The 22,936-nt window shown below is 38.9% G+C and overlaps 2 protein-coding genes across 2 annotated transcripts in view; one reads left to right on the top strand and one right to left on the bottom strand.

The window, feature by feature from the left end:
- The window catches only part of prkg2l (protein kinase cGMP-dependent 2, like), a 46,728-nt gene extending 27,610 nt beyond the window's left edge, over positions 1-19,118 (top strand). The window contains exons 12-19 of the mRNA XM_086045889.1: positions 1,381-1,517; positions 2,024-2,113; positions 5,927-6,068; positions 6,146-6,309; positions 12,439-12,561; positions 17,441-17,503; positions 17,726-17,792; positions 18,469-19,118. Coding sequence (XP_085902015.1) covers positions 1,381-1,517; positions 2,024-2,113; positions 5,927-6,068; positions 6,146-6,309; positions 12,439-12,561; positions 17,441-17,503; positions 17,726-17,792; positions 18,469-18,564 — 882 coding nt within the window. The 3' untranslated portion in view covers positions 18,565-19,118. The remainder of the gene's footprint in view (positions 1-1,380; positions 1,518-2,023; positions 2,114-5,926; positions 6,069-6,145; positions 6,310-12,438; positions 12,562-17,440; positions 17,504-17,725; positions 17,793-18,468) is intronic.
- Positions 19,119-20,655: 1,537 nt separating this feature from the next.
- Positions 20,656-22,936, bottom strand: part of LOC147139420 (uncharacterized) — a 37,333-nt gene continuing 35,052 nt past the window's right edge. Inside the window, exon 8 of the mRNA XM_086046085.1 lies at positions 20,656-22,135. The gene's annotated coding sequence lies outside the window, so the exon portion shown is untranslated. The remainder of the gene's footprint in view (positions 22,136-22,936) is intronic.

The following is a 22,936-nucleotide window of genomic DNA, read 5'->3' as shown; positions in this document are numbered from 1 at the left end:
TCCTAAATGGCCATATTAGACATTAGGGGTTTTTATTATTATTATTTTTTTAATAGCAAAAGTGTTTTATAGAATAAATAAATGAAGTCAAAGATCTAATTATCTTTTCTTTTTTGTTGTTTTTTTTGCTGATCCGAAACACAATCCGATCCGTGACTTAAAATCCGTTGACCGATCTGAACCGTGACTTATGTGATCCGTTGAACCACTAGTGAGTACCAAAGTCAATCTCCTGGTACTCATGTGAGTAAGTAAAAGAAAGAAAGAAAAGCTTATAAAAAGAAAAACAGTTTTTTCAAAGAATTCGTTAAACACAGAACTAAGGAAGCAGAATATAAATACAAGAAATATAAAAACAAGTTAGTATTATGCGAATATGTAAAAATAAGAATACCATTATACAATTCTAGAAAATAACAAAAATAATATTTTTTTAAAAATACGGATTATATTAGAGTGATTCGAGGTACACAGAAAGAAACTTCCTACCCCCAATATTTCAGTGAAAATGCTAAGAATATAAATAAAATAGAAGAGATCGCTAAAGAGGAAGTCAACCCATACAGATTTTTTCCAGAAGATGTTCTATGCAGGCCCACTAGTCTGTACACTGTGTTCTGTATATATTGCATTTGTGGAATATGAGAAATCCATCCGTTACTAGCCAGCTCAGGGGGCGGCTCTTTTGTCACTTCTGCCAACTGAAGATGACATCAAAGTTGCTCAGGATTCAGATAATGACCGATCATGGCTCAGCTTCAGAAAACAGGTAAGTCGTGATTGGTCATTATCTGAGCCGTGAGCAACTTCAATGTCATCTTCAGTCGACAGAAGTGACAAAATGGCCACCCCCTGAGATAGCTAAAAGTGGATGCATTTTGTTGCTTAACTTATATTCCACAAACGCAATATTTATCAGAATGGCCTATTTCAACTAGTGGGCCTGCATAGAACATATTCTGTGAAGTATGTTTGGGTTGACTTCCGCATTAAGTCATTTACACACCTCCATGCCAAATACACAAAACCCAAAATGTGAACGTACTGTGAAATTAGGGCTCATTCTGCTGTCGACTCACATAGTTTCCTCCTATACGTGCCTATAAATACAGTGGGACGGTTGAACATATTCTGGAAAAAATTATGTTTGGGTTGACTTCCTCTTTAGGACGATGGCACAATCTGCGCTGCTAGAAAGCATATGGGCCAGAGTAATATACTATGTAAGTTATGCATAATGAGTTCTCCTTGATTATTTCCTACACATCTGCTCACTTTAATTATTTTCCTATTGAAGCTCTTAAATGTAGGACAAATTTCACAGGTATGACGTGAGTTAAAAGTTAATAGTTTTCTTTGACCCTGATTACTGTGTCTCAGGTGAAGCTGAAGGACGAGGACACTACGTTTGCTCTGAAATGCATTAAGAAGAAGCATGTTGTTGACACCAGACAGCAGGAACACATTTACTCAGAGAAGAACATCCTTCAGCAAACCAACTCGGCATTTATCATCAGGTGATCACTTTTCCCAATTGTTTTTTTTAATAAACCACAACTTTGAAAAGGGGTCATGATATGTTTCTTTATGTATACATAGCATTCAAGTTCACTTGAGCACACTTACTAACGTACAACTGAAAAGTAGCGTAGTTGGCCCATTAGAAAGGAACAAAAAAAAATTGCTCCAAGCAGAGGCGAAGATGTGAACTGCTCTATAGTCTGGCTTCTCTTTTAAGTTGCTAAGGAGCGTGCTGCAGAATGCTGCTCTCTGGGATCCCACCACTGTGCGGAAATTTATTTTGACTATGACTTTATAGAACAAAAGCCTTGTGCAAGCAGTCTTTCAGGTAGATAAGTTCAGCCAAAATGTGAGGTCTACCTTCTAACTTTTCCCACACTCGTCTCACTTTGGTTTTATTTGTTGATGTTGCATCCAGGTTAGTCATTTAATACAAAAAAATGTGTCAAAGAATAGAAATGTATTATTTCATAAAATTGAACTATCTTATAATCAATTTTAGGTTTTTTCGAACGTTTCGTGACAATAAACATGTCTACATGCTGTTGGAGGTGTGTCTTGGAGGAGAGCTGTGGACTGTGCTGCGTGACATGTGAGTCAAAGTATTATTCATTTTTCAACCAGAGACACTTATATGTAAATACATTTACAAAAAGACAAGTATGTTCAAGTTGACTAGCTCTACTCCAAACCAACTATGCATAGAACAGTGCCCAAATGGTCCATGCTCCAGCACCTCCCCGCGACCCTGTACAGATAAGCGGTGTGGAAGATGACACATGACATGACACATGATCGTCAAGCCAAAACAAAAGGTGGTGCTTGGACACGAGACGGGCTTCTTCTCCGGTCATAAGCAGAAATGACGTACGAACTGCCTCCCAAAAGTAGCAGTAATGTACTTTTTTTTTTTTTTTTCATTTAGTAACTTAGAACATACAAACACAACAGCCAGGGGGTTTACAAACATAGAGACAAAGAAATATATTACAGAAATATATCATAACGCATGACGTCATCAACAGGCGTGAAGGACCCGATCTAATCTGGACATTTTAAAAATTTTCAATGAACATTCGATCAGTCCGGCCCTCGGCTTATACGTAGCAAAAATTTTTATTTGGCCCTCCGTCCATTTGACTTTGACACCCCTGGTTTATGACGTGCCATGGCTCCATTGCTCTTGAACAATTTGCTCCAATAAGTAAGCCAACGTCTGCTTTTATCTCTGGCAGGCGTACTTCATGCAGATAGGGCCACGTCCATATTCTGATTGTTTGGGGATGTTCACATTATGCACTGGTATGCTGCCGTGCATGATTCCTTGGGTAGTTCAATGAACTTGTTTCCTTCCAGGCCACATACCTCCAAGTCCGATATCACGTAACTGTGCACTTCTGTCCTTTCAATTCATGTTGACTCATGGTGCTCAGGAGTATTTGGGTTGGTTTACCTTTAACATTCAGTTTCTTGCGCAGGTCTTCTGTGATGAACGTTGTTGTGCTTCCCGGATCGATAAAACACACATTTCAAAGAGCTTGTCGCTCTTTCTTGACTTGATTTTCACCGGTACTATTGACAGCACACAATCACTTTCCCCGGCCCCAATGAAGCAAGCAGCCTCTCGTGCAACTTTAGGCTGAGGGCTTAATTCTTCTTGAGCATCATTGTTCTTTTTAGTGATATGACCCATAGCCAAGCACCCGAAGCACAAGCCCTTTGACTTCAAAAACTCCGCCCGTTCTTTGTACGGCTGATTATTGATTTTGTTACATGCGGCTAGAGTGTGAGCTTGCTTCTCAAAGGCACTTGCTTTTTTATCTGGGTTCGTTAACTTCTCATTCTTTCTTTTGGTCTTTTCTGTGGAAAATTTTTTTGCAAAGCTTCCACGTTTTTCCTTATTGGCTGGGGGCCTTTTATTGCCCTTTGGTGCAAAGACATTAGAGCGGCTGTCTGGAATGTCACCAAAAAGAGGGTCTGTTGCTTTTTTTGCTTGATGCTCTATGTAGCTCACCAAGTCAGCAAACCTTGCTCTTCTGCCTTGCCTCTCTTTGATATTGTACGCTTCAGCGCGCCAACATTCTTTCAGTTTGTAGGACAACTTAGACAACACGGTCCGCAAGTTAGTGGGGTTGTCCATTTCCTCCAGTGACTCTATGTCCTCCATTGTGTTGCGACATCCAACTAGAAACATTGCATAGGTGTTTAATGCTTTTCCATCTTCAGATTTGTGGCCACTTTAGTGCCCTTTCAATGTATGCACTGGCAATTCATAACTCATCTCCATAGTGCTTTCGAAGCAGTTGCTTTGCTTCTCTAAATGTCATTCGATCTACCAATACTACCTTTGCGATCGACTGGTAGATCGCGTTCGACATATTGAGCACCCCTGGTATAAGGCTTCACATTGTCTAGTTGAGGTGGCAGAGCGTGAGTTACTTCCTGTTTCACACTAAATCTCGCTTCATATCTAAAGCCGACTGTCACGATCACGTGCCCAGAATTCTAAAACCCCAAAGCAGAGCCAAACAAAACTTATGAACAAATACAAAGCTTTATTAAACCAAGGGAGCACGCAAACGTGAGCAAGGAGAAATAAATTCAAACATAGGACAACATCAGCATAAGGCTGACGCGATTACACGAAAAGCCAGTGGATGGGCGGAGCACAGTGCAAGCTAGACGCCGGAAGAACAAACAACACTAAACGGAAATGTATGTAACAGAAGTGCAGCAAAAGATTAACAAAGGAACTCAGCCCAATTGGGAGAAAGACAGACGAGTGCAATAAACAAGTCAAAAGGAAAGACAGAAGCTAAACTAGATGGGTTTGGAAACAAAAGAAAACAAACCTAATCTAGAATTATCAAAACCGGAATTACTTACGTGTGACAAAGCTAAACGACGTATTGCGTGGCTGTGGAAATAAGCACGCGATCGACAAAGGGGGAACAGACCAGCAGCAACAATATTCCGGCGACTAGCTTCCACTTCTCCAGCACCTATATACCCAGCTGATTGTCATGCCAAACAGGTGTGCACTGGAGGCTCCACCAGATGGATCCACCAGACCCAGGGACTGAAAAAAATAACAATCAGCCACAGAACATGACACCGACAGTCTTAAACTTGGGTTTTAAAATGGACAGTGATCTTTGGACCAGCAAATCAATGCTGTTGTAAAGTCGAGCTTCTTTCACGTTAGACAGCTGACTAAGGTAAAGCCCCTCCTTTCTCATCAGCACTTAGAAACAGTCATCCATGCCATTGTTACATCTCGGCGAGATTACTGTAATGCACTTTATTTTGGAGTCAGCCAGTCCTCCCTCAAACATCTCCAGTTGGTCCAAAATGCTGCTGCCCGCCTACTAACTGGAGCTCGGAAGATGGAGCACATAACACCAATTCTGGCATCCCTTCACTGGCTCCCAGTGCATTTCAGGGTTCAATTTAAGATTCTCCTATTTGTCTATACATCATTAAATGGCCTCACCCCGGCGTACTTCTCGGAGCTCCTCTACTCCTATGCACCTTCCTGCACGCGCCCTCAGGTCTCCGTACCAGGCACTGCTCAAGGTGCCGAAGACCAAGCAGAGCCTCAGAGGGGACCTTTTCGGCTGCTGGTCCTTCCCTTTGGACTGACCTCCCATTGGATGTTAGGCAAGCCCCCTCTATGTCCATTTTTGAAGACGCATTTCTATTCTCTGGCTTTTGATCCGACCTGAAATTTTCTGCTCTTTTCCGGTGTCTGTTGTATAAAGTGTTTTATGTTAACTTATTGATTCCATTTTGTTGTATTATGGCTATTTTGTTGTTTGTATGTAAAGTGCTTTGTTTACAGCTCTAGCTGTTATGAAATGCGCTATATGAATACAATTGTATTGTATATTGTATTGTATAACATTGAATGAAGGCTAATATATGTGTCAACAACTGCTTTGGGGTAGACCTAATGCAAATAAGCATTTACAATGCACTGGTGGAGGAGAAACTGCACATTACGCTACATAATGATGTACAAAAAAACAGTTAACTGTCTAATTTTAATTGGGTTTAAAAGAAAATCAATAATTATCAATACTGACTGATGTGAAATACTTAGATTGTGACAGTTTTTCAGGAATATTGCCCAGCCCTACCAAGCACATTTATGTTTAAAACTAATTTTATTTAATGTTTTTATTCACCATTTATTTCACTCTTTCATAGTTAGGTTGACCTCTTATTAAAGGTTAATAAGTATGATGTTGAAATAAAATAAACTAAATTCATTTTTCTCCGGGTCACTATTTTTAAAAAAAAAGAAAATCTATACATATCGTTATCGACCAATATGAAATCGTGATATACTTTTCAATCATATCGCCGAGCCCTACCTATAACATGATTTGTCTTTTTCTCCAAGGAATTATTTTGATGAACCCACTGCCAGATTTTGTATAGGTTGTGTCCTAGAGGCTTTTGATTATCTCCACACCTTGGGTATCATATATAGAGATCTCAAGCCCGAAAACCTTCTACTCGATGCAAAAGGTTATGTGAAAATGGTAAGTTATTATTTCAATTTGTAAATGATATTTGATTAAATTAGTACTGACAATCTTTCTGTTTTCGGTTTGCACAGGCAGACTTTGGGTTTGCAAAAAAGATTGGTCTTGGAAAGAAGACCTGGACTTTCTGTGGTACCCCGGAGTATGTGGCCCCAGAGATCATCATGAACAAAGGCCATGACTTTGGAGCTGACTGCTGGTCTTTAGGAATCCTCATATTTGAACTTCTAACTGGCAAGTAAGCCAGTATTGTCTCTTTTAATATGCATTCTGTACTGTATGCAATGTGTGGCATGGCTCAGGTGATAGAGGGGTTGTCTTTTAACCTAAAGGTGTAATTGGAACAATAGTCGTGCGGTCGTGAAGTGCTTGTCGATGGATGACTTTCTTTTATAATATATTATTTTACTAATTTAGAACAAAATAGTTTACCTCTGTTGTCGTGCAGGAGGTTCGGCTATCGGTTCACACGGTCCTATTGCGATGTTTTTAGTTGGTAAATGCCTTGCGTTTTTGCTGTTGCACGTCTCTCTGGCGTCAACGTTCCCCATCGTCTGAAACAGGATGTGAGGTAGGGATTTTCTTCTTTGTGAATTCAGCCACCCTACAATTTCCAGTATGGTGCCTGCGGAGCCATTTCCGGCAAAATAACCCCCAAACGTACGTGAAATGTACATTTTTAAAACATCGTTTTTGCAGAAAAGTTGTCTAAACAAAGGTTTCGGGAAAGTGTGATTTCACGGGATTTTCTTAATTTTGTGTTAATAATTGCGATCGCAACTTCGCAAAATCCTGGAGAGTCTTTATATATATATATACACACACACACACGCACACACACACGCACACACATGTACCGTATTTTACGGGCTATAAGCCGCTACTTTTTTCCTAGGTTTTGAACCATGCAGCTTATATAAACATGCAGCTAAATGAAGATAAATACTTTATTTTCTCTTTGTTCTGTTCCGTTTTAATCAGCAAAGTCACTGCCATGTTAAAAGGCGCTGTTAGGAAAGAATCTATTCTGGTAAAAACATGTACATTTACAGTTCAAAATCGTTCTGTAAATGCAGTAAATATCAAATTTTTCAACTTTGAAAGGTGCGGCTTATATAAAGGTGTGTCTTATAATACGGTACTTTGGCAGTTGCTAGCTGCTTGTGAAGTAGTGCAGGAGAGCACAGGCTTTAGTCCCAACAACTTTGTCATGGTGTTTGGTCATAAAGTGCATGGGCCAATAGAAGTTTCGCGGGATGGTTGTTTACCTGACGACCCACCTCAGAATCTTATGGAGTACGTTAATGGGTTCAGATTAAAGTTGTATCGGGCTAGTGAACTGGTAAAAGACAAATCGGAATCTCGTGACAAGGATGCAAAATTACCCAAATGCACAATTCACAGGTTTCAGAAAATAAACACATTTATTTGGTTGTCAACAGGGATCTCAAAATATCAACAACAACAAAAATCACATAATCGCAAAGCTGGAAAAAACAATGCAAGAAAAGTAACTCGGTAACTTAGAAATTCAGCAATGCTGGTGAAAACTAGAAACAAAAGCTCACAGCAGAAGCTGGAGGCAAAAAAACTAAATAAGGAACCCAAGAAACAAAAGGCATGTACTCTGTAACATGAAAGACGTTCAAGGTTGCAGTAATGCGTTGGTTCAGGACGTGGCAGGATACAAGCTTCTGACACAAGAGGAAACAGTTACTACAAAATAAACGTAGACACGGCAACTTGAAAGACAGGATTAAAAACTGAGAACTTAACATGATTGACGAGACATGACACTCAGAGGAAAATGAAAAAGAAGTATGACAAAGAAGCGGAGTTGCATGTTTTTTGTCCAGGTGATAGAGTATTGGCACTCTTACTTTTGGTGAACTCTCGTTTTCAAGCCAGGTGTCAACTAAAACCCCAGGTTGTCAACAATCATCAAAGATGTGCCACGTAAGTCTCTTAACAACCTACCATTCTCGTGATCCAGGTGCAAGCACTTAAACGGTGATTTAGCTCCTGTCACTGTCCCTGGTGGCTTGTCTTTTGTGGGGGAGGAAGACTTTTCAGTAGCTTCTGATAAACATTTGAAGGGTCAGTTGAAAATGTCTCAGACTTTGGAACGTCGTTGCATATGGTTGGTCATTTAGACTCCGTGAAACATGATGAGTTGGTAGAAAAGTAACCCATGTTGTTTTCGGGCAACCCGACACAAACACATTTAATTGAACATGCCATAAAATGCATGATAAAGGAGAAAAAACATATATAAGTCGCACTGGAGTATAAGTCGCATTTTTGGAGGAAATTAATTGTGCTCTTAGTACACATCATTTCCACCAAGCTACGATGGTAACATTTAGCTAACATTCACACGTGTAGCATACAAGAAAGTTACGGTATGATAACTTTAAACTCACCAAAACGGTTGTAGATTGATTAAATAAGTCGTTTGTTTATCCCCGACCGTGTAGAATGTTTCCAAGTCTCCAAAAGTATTGATATATTCAGTCGTAATTGTCTCTTTGTTCTCTTCCCTGCTCTCAGCTCTGTACATGTGGCTGATGCAAGACCCCAGCCAGTGTCTTAAACCAACAGTACACTATTTTGTATCGATGTATATTGATAGACAGTCAAATTGTCTTTATCATACTATTTTAACTACTTATTTGTAAAAATGTCAGATTTTAACCATTTAAATTATTCATGCATTTTAATAGGATTTATTTTTTTAGGATTTATCTTTATGTACCTTTATGTGGATTGCAATAAGATGTGAAATGATATACATGTTACTCTGTCCGTTGTAAAGTCAATATGTAATGCAGGTTTATATGCAGCCTTAGAACGCCCTCCTGTGGTTGTTTGGTGTATTGTTTGCTGACGCTGAAAAGGAAAGAGATACAATATAATGTGTTAATAATTTCACACATAAGTCGCTCCAGAGTATAAGTCGCATCCCCGGCCAAACTATGAAAAAAACTGTGACTTGTAGTCCGGAAAATACGGTAGTGTCCGAGAAGCAGAAGCTGCAGTTAGATGCAGAGGTGCAGTATATACTGTATGTTAGAAAATTACTTTGGTGAGCCATGTTTTCAAATTGGGCTTCACCTTGCCTTTTAGTGAAGAAGCCTAACTCAACACTGAGACCCTGTAAAGTAAAGTAAAGGTATTATTAAGGCAGACTTGTATCCTCTTCCCAGAATGGAGGACAGCATTTAACCAAGTTGGCTCATCCATGTATGTTAGCAAATTTGATCTCGTAAAGGGATATTGGCAGGTATCTCCGTCTAGTTGAGCTTGTGAGGTTGCTGCCTTAATAACATCTTCTGGACTGTTTTTTTAGATAGTGGTTTCATTCGGGTTGCGGAATGGTCCAGCCACCTTCCAGAGATTGCTGAATCTGGCTGTGTCCGACCTGGAAGGGTGTGCTGTGTACCTCGATGATGTTGTCATCTATTTAACTCTTGGAAGGAGTATGTCCAGCATGTGCAAGCCTTGTTTGAACGGCTGGTTTGGGCCAAGTTGACTGTTCACCAAGCAAAATGTGAGTTCGCCAAAGCCACAGATATGTACATGTAGATTGGCGAGGTTGAAGGTCAGGGCTTTGTTCATCCATTCGAAGCAAAGATTCAGGCAGTGAAGCAATTTCCACAACCATAAAGAATTTATGCATTTCCTGGGCTGCATTGTGAACATGCAACAGTTTTATTCTATTTTAACTGCCAGCTTGAAAAAATAAAAAATCTGGGTTTCTTCTTTTGACTCTTGCAGCCTGGTTTATTAAACATTATTCAGCATATATGACTCATCTGATGTCTGTGTGATTGATCTGCATAGCAACTGTTTATTCTGCTTTCAAGGGCAGCTCGGAGAAATGTTGGAAAGGAATTGAAATGTTTTCACCCATTTGGGCCGAGCGCATTACCACGTTTCTATCACTGGTGCCGGGAGCGCTGTTGCGTCTTTCTACCTTTACAGTCGGGAAAGTGGATACGTCATTTTCTTGTTTTTAAGAAATATGTTTGTAGATAATGACAATATCGACGGCTTTAAAACAGAATAGAGGATGGTAATTCCCACTCGATTTTTTATTAAAAATTGTGCTTCTCTTGCACCAACACTTTTATTTTTACATTTTGATTGAAATAGTAAATAATGATCCACTAAGGCCTGTGTGAAAGACAGGTCTAAGATCTCAAATTATTTTGGAATTACGTATCTGATACAGGGACTGAGATATGAATTATTTTGTAGGTACATTAAGTATTCTCTAGAAAGGAATCATATTTGCATTGTCCAATCTTTCCTTATAACAGAATTTCCTTATGTGGGAAACGACTACGATACATGTCCTGTATAAACGTGCAAGTATGTTAACAAAATACATGTGTAACAAGTTAACAACACAAGCAATATATTAATAATAAACATTTTATTAAACAAAAACTGCACTATAAAGTACAGGTATATGAACAAAATACAGTACAGTGTAACAAACATGGTCCAAATACTGTTGAAAAAAATACTGTAACACCAATGCAGTACAGTACTGTACTCAACTAGAGTAAACTGTACTGTATTTTTGTTGACTTTTCTCAGACTTGGGAAAAAATGAGTCTATTTTGAGTTGTTGTGTTCATTCTTTGCTGTATGAAAATGTTTGTCTGCATATCATACAGTTTTGTTGCTAATTGCAAGTAACTGTCCAGTTAATCATCACTGATGTCTGGTGATTCTTGTGCATACAAAAGGACATGTTCATTTACGCCAGTGTACTTCGTCCGTCGAGCCGCAAACAATTTCCTTTGAGCAGGCAAACTGCTGAAATTGTACTGAGCCAGAATCGATTCCTTGTTTTTCAAAGTCTCGTAGATTTGAGTTTTTTCGACTCCAAGTGTCTCCTGGATGGTTTTTTTACGTTGTGTCCAGCTTCGCTTAATCGGATGCATTTCACTCTCTCTTCCACGGTCATTACCGTTCTTCTTCGTTTGGAAGCCATGAGCTGAAGACAAAAATGTAAATGAATACATTTTCAATCTTTTGCATTTTCAGAAAAACGCAAGCCAAAGTAACTTACATGTCGCCGTTTTTTATCCGAAAACGGCGGAGCGGTCAAAGTTTTTCCATAGTATCGAGTGGGAACTGCTTGAGTTTGCGCTACTGCGGGCTTCGCTATGGCTTCTGGGTTCCGGATACAATACCGGAACTTCGTTGTAAGGAATCGATCGTTAATATAATACAGTAGTAGAAAATTTAATGCATAGGTTTTTTTTCTGAGTGAGGGATTTCCGTTTGATCTGATGATGGCGGAGCGGTCAAAGTTTTTCCGCAGTATAGAGGGGGGTCTGCTTGAGTTTGCACTACTGCGGGCTTCGCTATTGGTTCCGGTTTCCAGATACCGGAACTTCCGTTGTCAGGAATCGATCGTGAATGTAATATAGGAGTAGAAAATGTAATGCTTACCTTGTTTTTCCGGGTGAGGGAATTTCCGTTTGACAGAGGTCCGTAGGTGGGAATACTTACTGTATTGAATTTACGGGAAAACTTCAGGTTTTAGAGGGTGATTCTGAAGTCGCCCTTAGGTTTTCGAAGAGATGGGCGTGCCGTGACCAGGGACGGAACGGTGCGTCTGTCCGTCCCGGATGGACGCCCATTTTGTGGACGGATGGACGGATGATGAGAAATCTCTTAAAAAGGATGGACTAAGCAAGGACAGAAGTGGGTTTTCATCCGTCCCTCTATTCGTCCCGAAATGGGTCAAGTACAGACTTACGTGTCCGCTTGGGTTCTTGGGTTCTTTTAAAAAGCAAGACCACTGTTCTCTTCTGTGATACCACAAAGCCGCCTTTATTTACTGCTTGCACAACACTTTATATGTGTGCTCCCTGCAGTAACATTGCACATGCATAGTCTGCCCTCAAGTGGTTCAACACATGTAATACCATGGATTAGGCCACAGGATGCCATTTGATTGATAGTAGACTGATGGACTGTAAGGATGTAAGCGCTTTTAAAAGATGAGGACGGACGGGGTCGGAGGACAATTATTTTTATGGATAAGGGACGATGAAGGAAGGGTACCCAGGTCGCGGACGGAGGACAGACCGGAAAAAAGGGTAAAGTGCCCATCTCTGGGTTTTAGAGGGATGTTTCACCAGGCGCTTTAGACCTTGATGGGCTTATGGGTGTGAAAGTATTGGAGGGGACACATGAAAAAGTGGGAGATTTTCCCTTATCACCTTCCTCAACTACAAATTACATCAAATTTTGTCATCTCAAAAAACAGACCATGTTTTGAATATTATTTGCCAAATAGAAAGAGACATTTTTGCAATGAACAGACAATATATTTTCTTTCCAGTCCCCCATTTTCCGGAACAGACCCCATAAAGATCTACACAATGGTCCTCCATGGGATTGAGAAGGTTGACTTCCCAAAGAGAATAGGCAAGCGTCCAGATGACCTCATCAGGAGACTCTGCAAGTATGGACCCGGATAGGGTAATAACACTTAGTAGCTATACTAGTGGGTCACTGTACAGCAGGGATCACCAAACTGAGACCTCCTTCTTTTGTAATGATTAATGCAAAGGGCGAACAGTTTGATTCACACTTCTGAATCAAATTGTGACATGTGATCAAATTACCTTTAATTATGTTAATATTAATCATTAATGTAGTCATCTATGTGAAGATGCATAACATGGCAATGACTTCTCACATCAATTATCAAAATGATTTAACAAATTAGGTAACATGATACTGTAAATATTGTCAAATTTCGAATTGTGAAGCTGTAGTGTACGCCCTACCTGCCCAGGCTGTTGTTACCCTCAAGGGCCATAGTTCCTGCTGTCTCTGAATGCTGAAGTGAGCTAAAACATGTCTCTTAGCCAAATATTATGTTAATGTTTTGACATCACCCATATTACTATACTTACTTACATCAGAAGGGTTGTGCAGATTATTTTGGCGGGACAGGTGCTCAAAGTTAAAAGGGTTGCATGGAAGAAGAGTTTAAAATACCTTACAAGACATGCTCTAATTTTCTGACAATAAGTCACTCTGCTTTAAAATTCGCACAACTCAAAAAATGCATCATGAAGAAAAACCATAAAAGGTGCTCCAGAATATGTAGAATTTTGGGGGGGGCGTTTATTTTACAAAAACCCAGACAGGGGCTGTGTCTGAATGTGCACATTATTGCCTATATAGCGCACTGTTAACATTTTGTAGGGGTGTCTGAATGTCCAGGGAGGATAAATGTAGAGCACTCAGAATTACCCACAATGCACTTGGAAAAGTAGTGTGCATCGATGTTTACTCAACTGGTTAATATAGACCACAATGCATTGCAAGCAACAACCACCTCAATGGCAATAATTGAAGCAATAAAAGTGATCACGAATGCACTGGACCAAAAAAAGCATACTATTCGAATTTTTATCTACTTGAAAAAAGCTTTTGATACAATCAATCACCCAATTCTACTCAACAAACTTAATTTATATGGTATTAGGGGGGTTGCTGGGAGTGGTTAAGAAGCTATTTAACAGGCAGGGTACAATATGTTAAAATGGGACCTTACTCATCAAAAAATCTCAGTATTTCTTGTGGTGTCCCCCAGGGCTCCGTTTTGGGACCAAAACTTTTCAATGTCTATATCAATGATATATTTGACATATCTCAATCACCAAAATTTATACTCTTTGCAGATGATGCCAATATATTTTTTTAGCAGTAATGATTATAATGAACTTGTAATCACGGTAAATGAGGAATTAAATAAATTGAAGAAGTGGTTGGATAATAATAAATTAACATTAAATTTGTGTAAGACAAAGGCAATGATGTTTGGTAATTCTACAACCAGTTCAAGACTACAGATTATGATTGAAGGTGTTCATATTGAGTATGTAGATGAGAATACATTTTTAGGGGTTATAATTGACAGTAAATTATCATGGAAAGCCCACATCAGACACATAACAACAAAAATCTCAAAAAGTCTGTCAATTATAAATAGAGTTCAACCATTTCTTGATGAAAATACACTCCGTACTTTACACTACTCCTTGGTACTACCATATTTTACGTATTGTATTGAAGTGTGGGGAAACAGTTACCAATGTACAATCAATCCATTAGTTACTTTACAGAAATGAGCTGTGCGGATCATTCACAAGGTTGGATTTCTACAACACACTCAAAATCTTTTCATTCAGTCAAAACTATTTAAAATACATGATCTTGTAAAATATTATACATTAATAATTTTAGTCAGAGCTTTCAACAAACAACTACCAAGTAACATACAACACTTTTTCACAATTCGGAAGAAAACGCATATTTTGAGAGGATATGGAGATTTCACATTACCTAAAGTCCAATCTACTCGGAAAAGCTTTTGTGTATCTGTATGTGGTGTGAAACTTTGGAACAATCTGGATATCCAACACAAGCTGTGCCAAAATATTCACAGATTTAAACAGTTATATAAATATATGCTCCAGTCACAATATAGTGAGAGCGGTCTTAATGCCATGCGTTGTTTATCTGCAATATGCAATTATGCAATATGGAATCAATTCTCTGTCTTGAAATGTTGATGCGTGCTTGTTGTTCCTCACCAAGTTGGTATGTATTGTCTATTACCCTTCTGATATTGTTGTTCTTACCATTGCTCGTATGTGCTTTCTTTATGTAGTCTCTTACCATTGCTGGTATGAGCTTTTTTTTATGTTGTTCCTTACCATTATTGGTATGTGCTTGTTTTACCATTGCTGGTATGTACTATTATTACTGTAAGATAACAGTTAACTGAATGAATGAACGAAAGTATATTGCTCTTATTTTCATTCATATTTTGGTTATATATTGCAATACTGTGGTCAGTTTTGCCTTGCCTTTTTGTTTATTGTTCTGGATGATGTTAAAAGACAGAAGGAAGTATTTAAACTGTTAAGTTATTGATGAGAAATAGGGGTGGGATTAAATAAGTTTTTCTTTTTCCCATTCCTTTTCGAGTGTTACTGATTTTATTTGAATATCGAACCTGCATGTTTTCTGCTTTAAGTATTGCTCAAGTGTTGCTTTTGTTTTGTTGTTTTTTTTGTATGCAAGTCATTTATGATAAGTAAATCTGCTTGAAACAAATAAATGGAATGGAATGGAATGGAAGAAAACAACATGGCGCAAATGCGAATATCAAAGCGATGCAGTAACCACGGAAATAATGAACCATTTTATTTAATTGAAAATATGTAGGATGGCACGGTGGTCGACTGGTTAGCACGTCCGCCTCACAGTGCAGAGGTCGTGGGTTTCGAATCCGGCCCCAGCCTTCCTGTGTGGAGTTTGCATGTTCTCCCTGTGCCTGCGCGGGTTTCTTCCGGGTACTCCGGTTTCCTCCCACATTCCAAAAACACGCATGGTAGGTTAATTGGACACTCTAAATTGTCCCCTAGGTGTGATTGTGAGTGTGAATGTTTGTTTGTCTGTGTGTGCCCTGCGATTGGCTGGCAATCAATTCAGGTTGTACCCGCCTACTTCCCAAATACAGCTTGGATAGAGACTCCAGCATCCCCGCGACCCTTGTGAGGATAAGCGGTTTGGATAATCGATGGATGGATGAAAATATGTACAATAAAGGAAATAAAATACAGGTTAAATAAATATTTTTTATTCACAATAAATAGTCGGAGATCTTAATGCACCGGTGCGTTATGACAGCTACGGTGGTCATGTGATATGCAACAAGGAGAAAGTAGTGAGCTGGCTGTCCGAATCGCCAAACAGAATGAGGGAAAGGGAACTACTATATTGTGCAACATATAGAGCGGGGCTATGTAGTGAATGAGGGGTTAGGGAATAAGGGTGGACATTCAGACACAGCCCAAGACAAGATTATTATAGTTAACGAAAACTAACGAAATGACTCAAACTAAAATAGAAAAAAAAACCTTAGAAAAATATAAAAACTAACACTTGTTCTAAAAAATAATTAAAACAAATTGAATTGAAAAAACAAAAGTTAAAACAAAATAAAATGTAACCATCATGAAAAATTCACGCTATTTACTACTACCATGGCACAATAACCAACTAGTATTCTAACTTTGGCACAATGCAATGTGGGATTCTAGTTAAAGTAAGTCATTTTAAATGAAAAAGAAAAAACTTTTCCGTAGTTAGAAGGATACATTTCAAATCTTAATCTGTGTCTCCAACAAAAAAGTGTGATTTACAGTGCAGAAAATATGGTACCGTAATCCCCGGACTACAAAATGCACCTGATTAAAAGAAAGAGGTCAAACTGATATATTTTGAAAAAATGTACTGACCATAAACATCGGAAACACGCTCCACCAGACAACCCCCACCTCATGCTCATTAAACTCAACTCAAAATGCTTACTTTGCTCTACTATATACCAATCCAGGTCCCCACCTGTGTAAACGTCTATCACCCTTAGTAAATGTAACTTTTAAAATGCAAAATGTAGAATAAATACCGAGCTGATGATTACAGGCGGCATTCATAAATTTATGTGAGCGGACTAATAACATTGTAGTTTTCTTTTTATTTTAAAATGGTTTAACTTACCTAAAATCCCCCGTTGTATTCTAGCCAAAGGTACAACCCTGGCGGATTAATGCGTCTTTTAAATTTTTGTTGTTGTTGTTGTGCGAAGTAAAAATTAGTCGCCATGACTCCCATTGCTTCTTCTTCTTCTCTGTTCTTTTGAAAACAACGAAGAAGAAGCACAGCCAGAAGTAGTCATTAGCCGACGTCGTCCTTTAAGAACAGCAAATCTCGCTCACATTCATATTTGAACGCAGCTGTTTACTATTCGGCTCGTATTGCCTGCAAGGGGCTTCGTTTTTTGGGGCTCTCTGAATAACAGAAGGGCACATTTGAGCAGCTTTCAGAGTTTTCAAACAGCCTGAGTGAAGCAGCGTGCTAGGAGCGTATTTCCAAACGCACTCACGATGAGGGTGCACACTGCTTCACTCTTACTGTTCAGAAACTCAGAGTGTTGTTGAAATGTGCCGTATGGTTATTCAGAGTGCACCAAAAACAAAAACAGTGCCAGTATGCGCTCTAGGTGCTCCTGTGCATCAGGCAGTACGGATGGAAACAGTTTCTTGCCTGATCTGACTTAGAGGGAAGAAAAATAACAAAGAAACCCTCAAAATGGCAAGGTTAACCTGCAATAGATGAAGTTATGGTCACAAATGAAAACCTTTGATAGGGTGAATCCGAAATAACCGAACCGCGATGTAGCGAAGGAACACTGCAATACATTTTGGTGCAATTTTGCCTGAAAATAATGTATGTGAATTCTACTCCTTTAAACCTAGGTTAAACCCAGTTGAGAGGGTGGGGAACAAAAAGAATGGGATCATTGACATCAAGAAGCACAAGTAGGTCCACTTAAAACATCTCAACTGTAACTTTCAATCATTCACCATCCCTTGTTCTCTTCTAGTTTGGTTTTCCGGTTAGATTCCTGTATAATATACACCCTTCACATCCTTCATGTATTCATTTCTTGAAAAAACAAAAAATGACTGTGATGCAGCCACTGTTGAAACTTGTATACAGTACATTATAAATTGGCTGGATCATGCGACCTATTCTGACAGATGGTTCCAGGGCTTCAATTGGGAGGGACTGAGGCGCCACAAGCTCCTGTCTCCTCTAAAGAGAGAGGTGAGATCTTTTGCACAGACATACAAACTAGGGGGGGAACGGTTTACAAAATCCACAGTTTGCTTCAGATCACAGTTTTATCTTCAGTAAAATCTCTTGTCTTGTAGTTTAACATGAAAGTGTATATTCACAACATTATTTTCTTACTATTATTATCATCATTATTGCATTATTATTTTAACCATTATTGTTGATCTATTATACCTAGTGCCAGACATAACAAATAACATCTCTTCACTTGGATGGCAAAAAGTACAACCAATCCGTGTATCCGTCTGTTGCCATTCATACAACAGAAAAGACAAGTCATGTTTCCGTGTAAATACATCAGCTTTTTGTTCAGTAATAAAAGCCTACATATCTCACTGAGTAATTATGTGTGACTAAACTGAGACAAGAGGTTCGGGTGGCGAGAGTTGCGCAAAAGGACCGACGGAATAACTTGGATTGAACCGAAATGCTTGAATCGATCAGTTTTGACGTTTTCCAAAAAACTTTCAAACCCTAATCCATATACGTCGATGTCATGCAACGTTTCCCAAACTTCCCAAAATGGGTCATTTTTTAGTCACTTTTGACCGAAATTGTGAGCATTTTGTACAGTAACCAGGATGAATCATAAATTCAGGTGTGAATGATCATGTCAGCAAACCGATGGTCCAATTTGTTTCTACAGCTGAATGGCCCAATGGATCACAGTCACTTTGACATCTTTCCTCCTGACACAGAAATGACACCTGATGAGGCGTCTGGCTGGGATAAAGACTTCTAATTTCCTCACAAAATGTACTCCAGATGCGCAAAGCACTTCAACAATTCTCCACATTCGCCAAATGATGATGCAGTATCAGGAGAACTGGGAGTTCATTATCTTGTGCAAGAATAATAGGATACTGCTCAGGATCGAATAGGATACTGCTCAGGATCGAACCCACACTTTGGGTTGGTCGTTACCACGTTACCACCTGAGCCCTGTCACATCCGTACATTTTCTACTTAAAAGGTGTTTTACTTGCAGCATCAGGTATTCAAATTGAGTGAATTGGTAAATTAAGCCAGAACATGTCATGTTGTGAAGGGGTCAAGCAACAAACTCCAGAATTCTTCCAGAGTAGAAACACTATTGTTGGCAAAGCTCTAGTGCCTTGAGATACATGATCACTTGTATCTCAAATCATCTTTGCCCTTTGAAATGCCATTAATCCGCTCCAGCCTCCCCAAAAACCAAACATTTTGTCACGTTTTTAAGAAGGATGTCACTTGATAATATTGCACTTTATAAAAACATACAGTAATGACATCAATAAATAGAATGTCAAGAAATAACCGTTTTCGCCATATTTCTTTGCTTCAAATCATTGGACATTTGTTCTTCTGCTGTGCTCGCCTTGGCCACCTGGCGGCAGTATAACACAGACATACAGAAATACATGGCGACAGTCACTGCTGCAGTGATATTAGTCCTTAACAGAGGATAAAGAATATATGCCTGTGAGTAGGGTTCAAGCAAATCGAAGGAGATTTGGTACCTACACTGGAGCGGGGCTCTTGCGTATCCATGACAAGTTTGGTAGCCTGAATATTTCTTGTGTTTTATTTTGCTCTTTATTGGCAGATTTAGTGTATGACGGACATTTGTATTGGACATGAATGAAAATACGGAACAAATCGCATCCCTGTATTGCTTCACTATGAGACACTACATCTAATAGCCAAATAAGGAACGATTCCGTATTTTACGGAACTGGTGGCAACTCTACCCGTGAGTATTGGTATATTATCTGTCTGCAAGTGTTGCTCCACTGTTTGTGTCCAAATGTTCATGGCTTTAAGAGTTGGAACGCTGCAACACCAATATTGATTAGCCCATCTATGGCATTTTGCATCGTTTGTCAGCATTACGCTAAACTGGCTTTCCTATGTGGTTGTTTTGAAGACACAATCTGTAATTCCCTTTGTTTTATGTTTAGTTTGACAGTAAACTCCAACTGGGAGTGGCAATGAACATTTTCAAATCACTTTCTTTGAAAAAGTGTTCACTGTCTGCCGAACTGCTGTTTGTTGTAAAGTGAATTCATTTCACTGCCACCATGCAGCACTCGACAAACTCCTTAGCCAGGTCAGTCACATCTCAATGCATCAATTGTACGGTGAAGCCTCAATTTTGCCATCTATTTGATGTCTTACAATCTCATCTGCCCAGTCCACATTTTCATGAAATGGTACATTCCATTTACCTCAGATCACAAACCAGTAATAGTGGCTTACTGACACCTATGGACGCAGTAATTCCATGCACATGTTTCCAAAATGAATCCTGACTAATTAAATCCTTCATCTTATAGATTATTCTATTGAATAATGAAGTAATTTGTTTTAGTACTTTTTTTTTTTTTTAACTTCAAAGTGGTTTTCCTTCTCTGTATACCTCACTGGCAAACGTGCTCTAGACCAGCGGTCGGCAACCCTTGGCTCCGAAGCGTCCGGTGCCTTATGACATCGAACGCGTGCTGCATGCATACAGTCTATTGGAAAGAAGCGTACACCAGATAGTGAGCAGTGACCACTAGATAGCGCCGATGTTTTCTTGGTTTCATCTAAAAGTCTTGTCACAGCAGTTCAATTCCAAAATATGTACAGTATATTAATAAACTGTTGTTCATGGAGTAACGTACTGGTTGTGTGGACTGTACTTCATGTTCCTCGTTGTCGCTCTGTCCACAGGTTTAAGCTTTTTTCAGTGTCTGTTGAAATCTTTGTCCAATCAACAAGAACATTTCTGAGGTCAGAGGTCAGTGAATTTGGCATGATTAGCTGCTTAATTAACACAACTTTGACAAAAAAAAAAACACAGTAGAATACATAAACTCATAAAAATCCTGTATTTGGAAAATGCAATCAATGCAATATTCATACTGCAACATTACATTATAGAGTAAAGTTGTCGGACGGGTATACAAAAATCTCTTCCTTACAAAATAATATGGAAGAGAGAAAACAAATGCAACTGCATTTAATGCACGTTAAAGATACAAAATGATAGAAAACCAAAGGACCTTGAGTTGAAAAAAAATCCTTTCTTGCAAAATGAATGAATGATATTTGCAACTTATAGTATGATTCATCAACCAGGAGGGGGAACATTAATCCCCACCAAAAAAAGTATTCCCAAATGCAAACAGATTTTTAGTTATCCAATTAATAAAATATTACAAGGAGTTAAGTATGCATAATATCATATGCCCTGGATCAACATCATTTTATTTTTCCTCTGAGTTACATTTGAATGGTCTGGACAATTATTACTGTTTGCTGATGTTGCTGTTCTTTTTTTTTTGGGGGGGGGGTCATAAAAAGAAAGCTCCGCCTGAACAGTTTTTGGTGTTAAATGGCCATTTTCTTTATTCACGTCACATATTTTTAAATTTATTTTTATATTATCACTACCATACTGCATTCCTACAAAATAGTTCAACATGCATCATTTTGCCTGTTGGTCGTGACACACAAATGGACTACTTTTAACTCATTCACTGCCATTGATGAATTTACGTGTCTTTTCACAGTCCAGCCATTAATCCCAGGATTTTTTTTTTTTTCGTTTTTTTTTCAAACATTAGGATGAAAGAGAGTTTTAAAATGTCAGTGAATGAGTTAAATATGCATTTAGACTAAACATAAAGCACATTTAGAGGGAATGTGAGTCTTTTACTGCTCAAAAATGTAAACAGTATACCGGGTAAAGGAGATACAGGCAGGCTTAAAATGATGTCATGTTTGTTACATAAGAGAAGAAAGCATCCCACAGTATACACTTTTTATCTCAAATCTTATCTTCCAGCATACATCATGCTGACATGATAATCCATTGAAGCGTACTCTTGACACACAATGTTGCATGCACTCCATCATGCCCTGTACTTATGAAACACCACATTTGTCCCTATCATACTGTATATACTGAATACTGTACATACACCACCACCTAAGTAGAGCTAAATATTTGCATATTGCACATTAGCTTGACTGTAAGTAAATGAAAACAAGTGTTGCTGAAAAAAATCTACTAAAGTAATTACAAGTAATGTACTGTATTTTGTTGTATGGGTTGTTTTAAATGTTTGTTAACCTTCTTTCACTACATTTGTCAGACATAAAAGTCACAGTGTTTTACTGTTTGACCTTTCCTCCCACATACTGTACAGCTGGAGCATCGTTCATTCTGGAATCTTCCCTTTAATTCCTTAATTATCTCTTGTCTTCACCATTCATTCCTTTTTCCATTCTCAGTCCTGAATCATCTGCGATGCTCTCCTCCTAATGCTGTATCAAAACATCTGGATCTGATTTGAGGACAGGACAAAGACGGATGATGTTAGTCACTTAGTTTTAGCTTCTTGACACACAATGTATAAACTGTATGGATTGCCTGCGTCCCAAAAAGTTTATTTCGCTCTTCTGCTGTAAAATGGTCGTTCTCAAACCCGGTTACTTGGACCACCCAGGGTCCACGAGACATAACTTAGGGGTCAAAATACTTAACAATAAATTATTGTATCAAAAGCGCATACATATGGAGACTGTTACACTTAAAACATCTAGTTACTCCTGTTCCCATGTTTCCATTATGTTTCCATTGGCAACCACAATCAGGTTTAAGGCCACCGTGGACATAACAAGATCGGCCTGAAACAACATGGGTTAATAAACACGGCAGGCCAGATTCCATGGCAGTCACGGTGAAACGGAGTTGTGGTGAATGCCTTAAAACATGACAGTACATAGTGAGACTGGTTTACTAAAATCCCAAATAATAGACGGTAGATTGCGTGGTCACTCTATAACAGACTCTGCACGCTGTTGGTAGGTGTGTTGCACGTGATCTAATAAAGGGTTGCGCATAGGGTTACCAACTGTCCCGTATTAGCCAGGACGTCCCGTATTTTGGACTAATTTGGTTTGTCCCATACGGGACCTTGAATATCCCGTATATTGACTATCAACTCTTGCAAACACAGAAAACTGCAATCTACCGATCCGGTAATATAAGATGCTTTTAGTAAAGCTTTGGGTGGCGATCGATTAGCAATAACGACGGACACAGATGAGTTGGCAGCTCAATGTCTTTTATTTGTATACTTGCT

The sequence above is a fragment of the Filicampus tigris genome, chromosome 11 (genome assembly GCF_054856515.1).
Source record: "Filicampus tigris isolate MCC_2025a chromosome 11, RoL_Ftig_1.0, whole genome shotgun sequence".
NCBI classification, from domain to species: Eukaryota; Metazoa; Chordata; class Actinopteri; order Syngnathiformes; family Syngnathidae; genus Filicampus; species Filicampus tigris.
The sequence above is the reverse complement of the archived record's forward strand: the minus strand, read 5'-3'. Positions and strand labels throughout refer to the sequence as shown.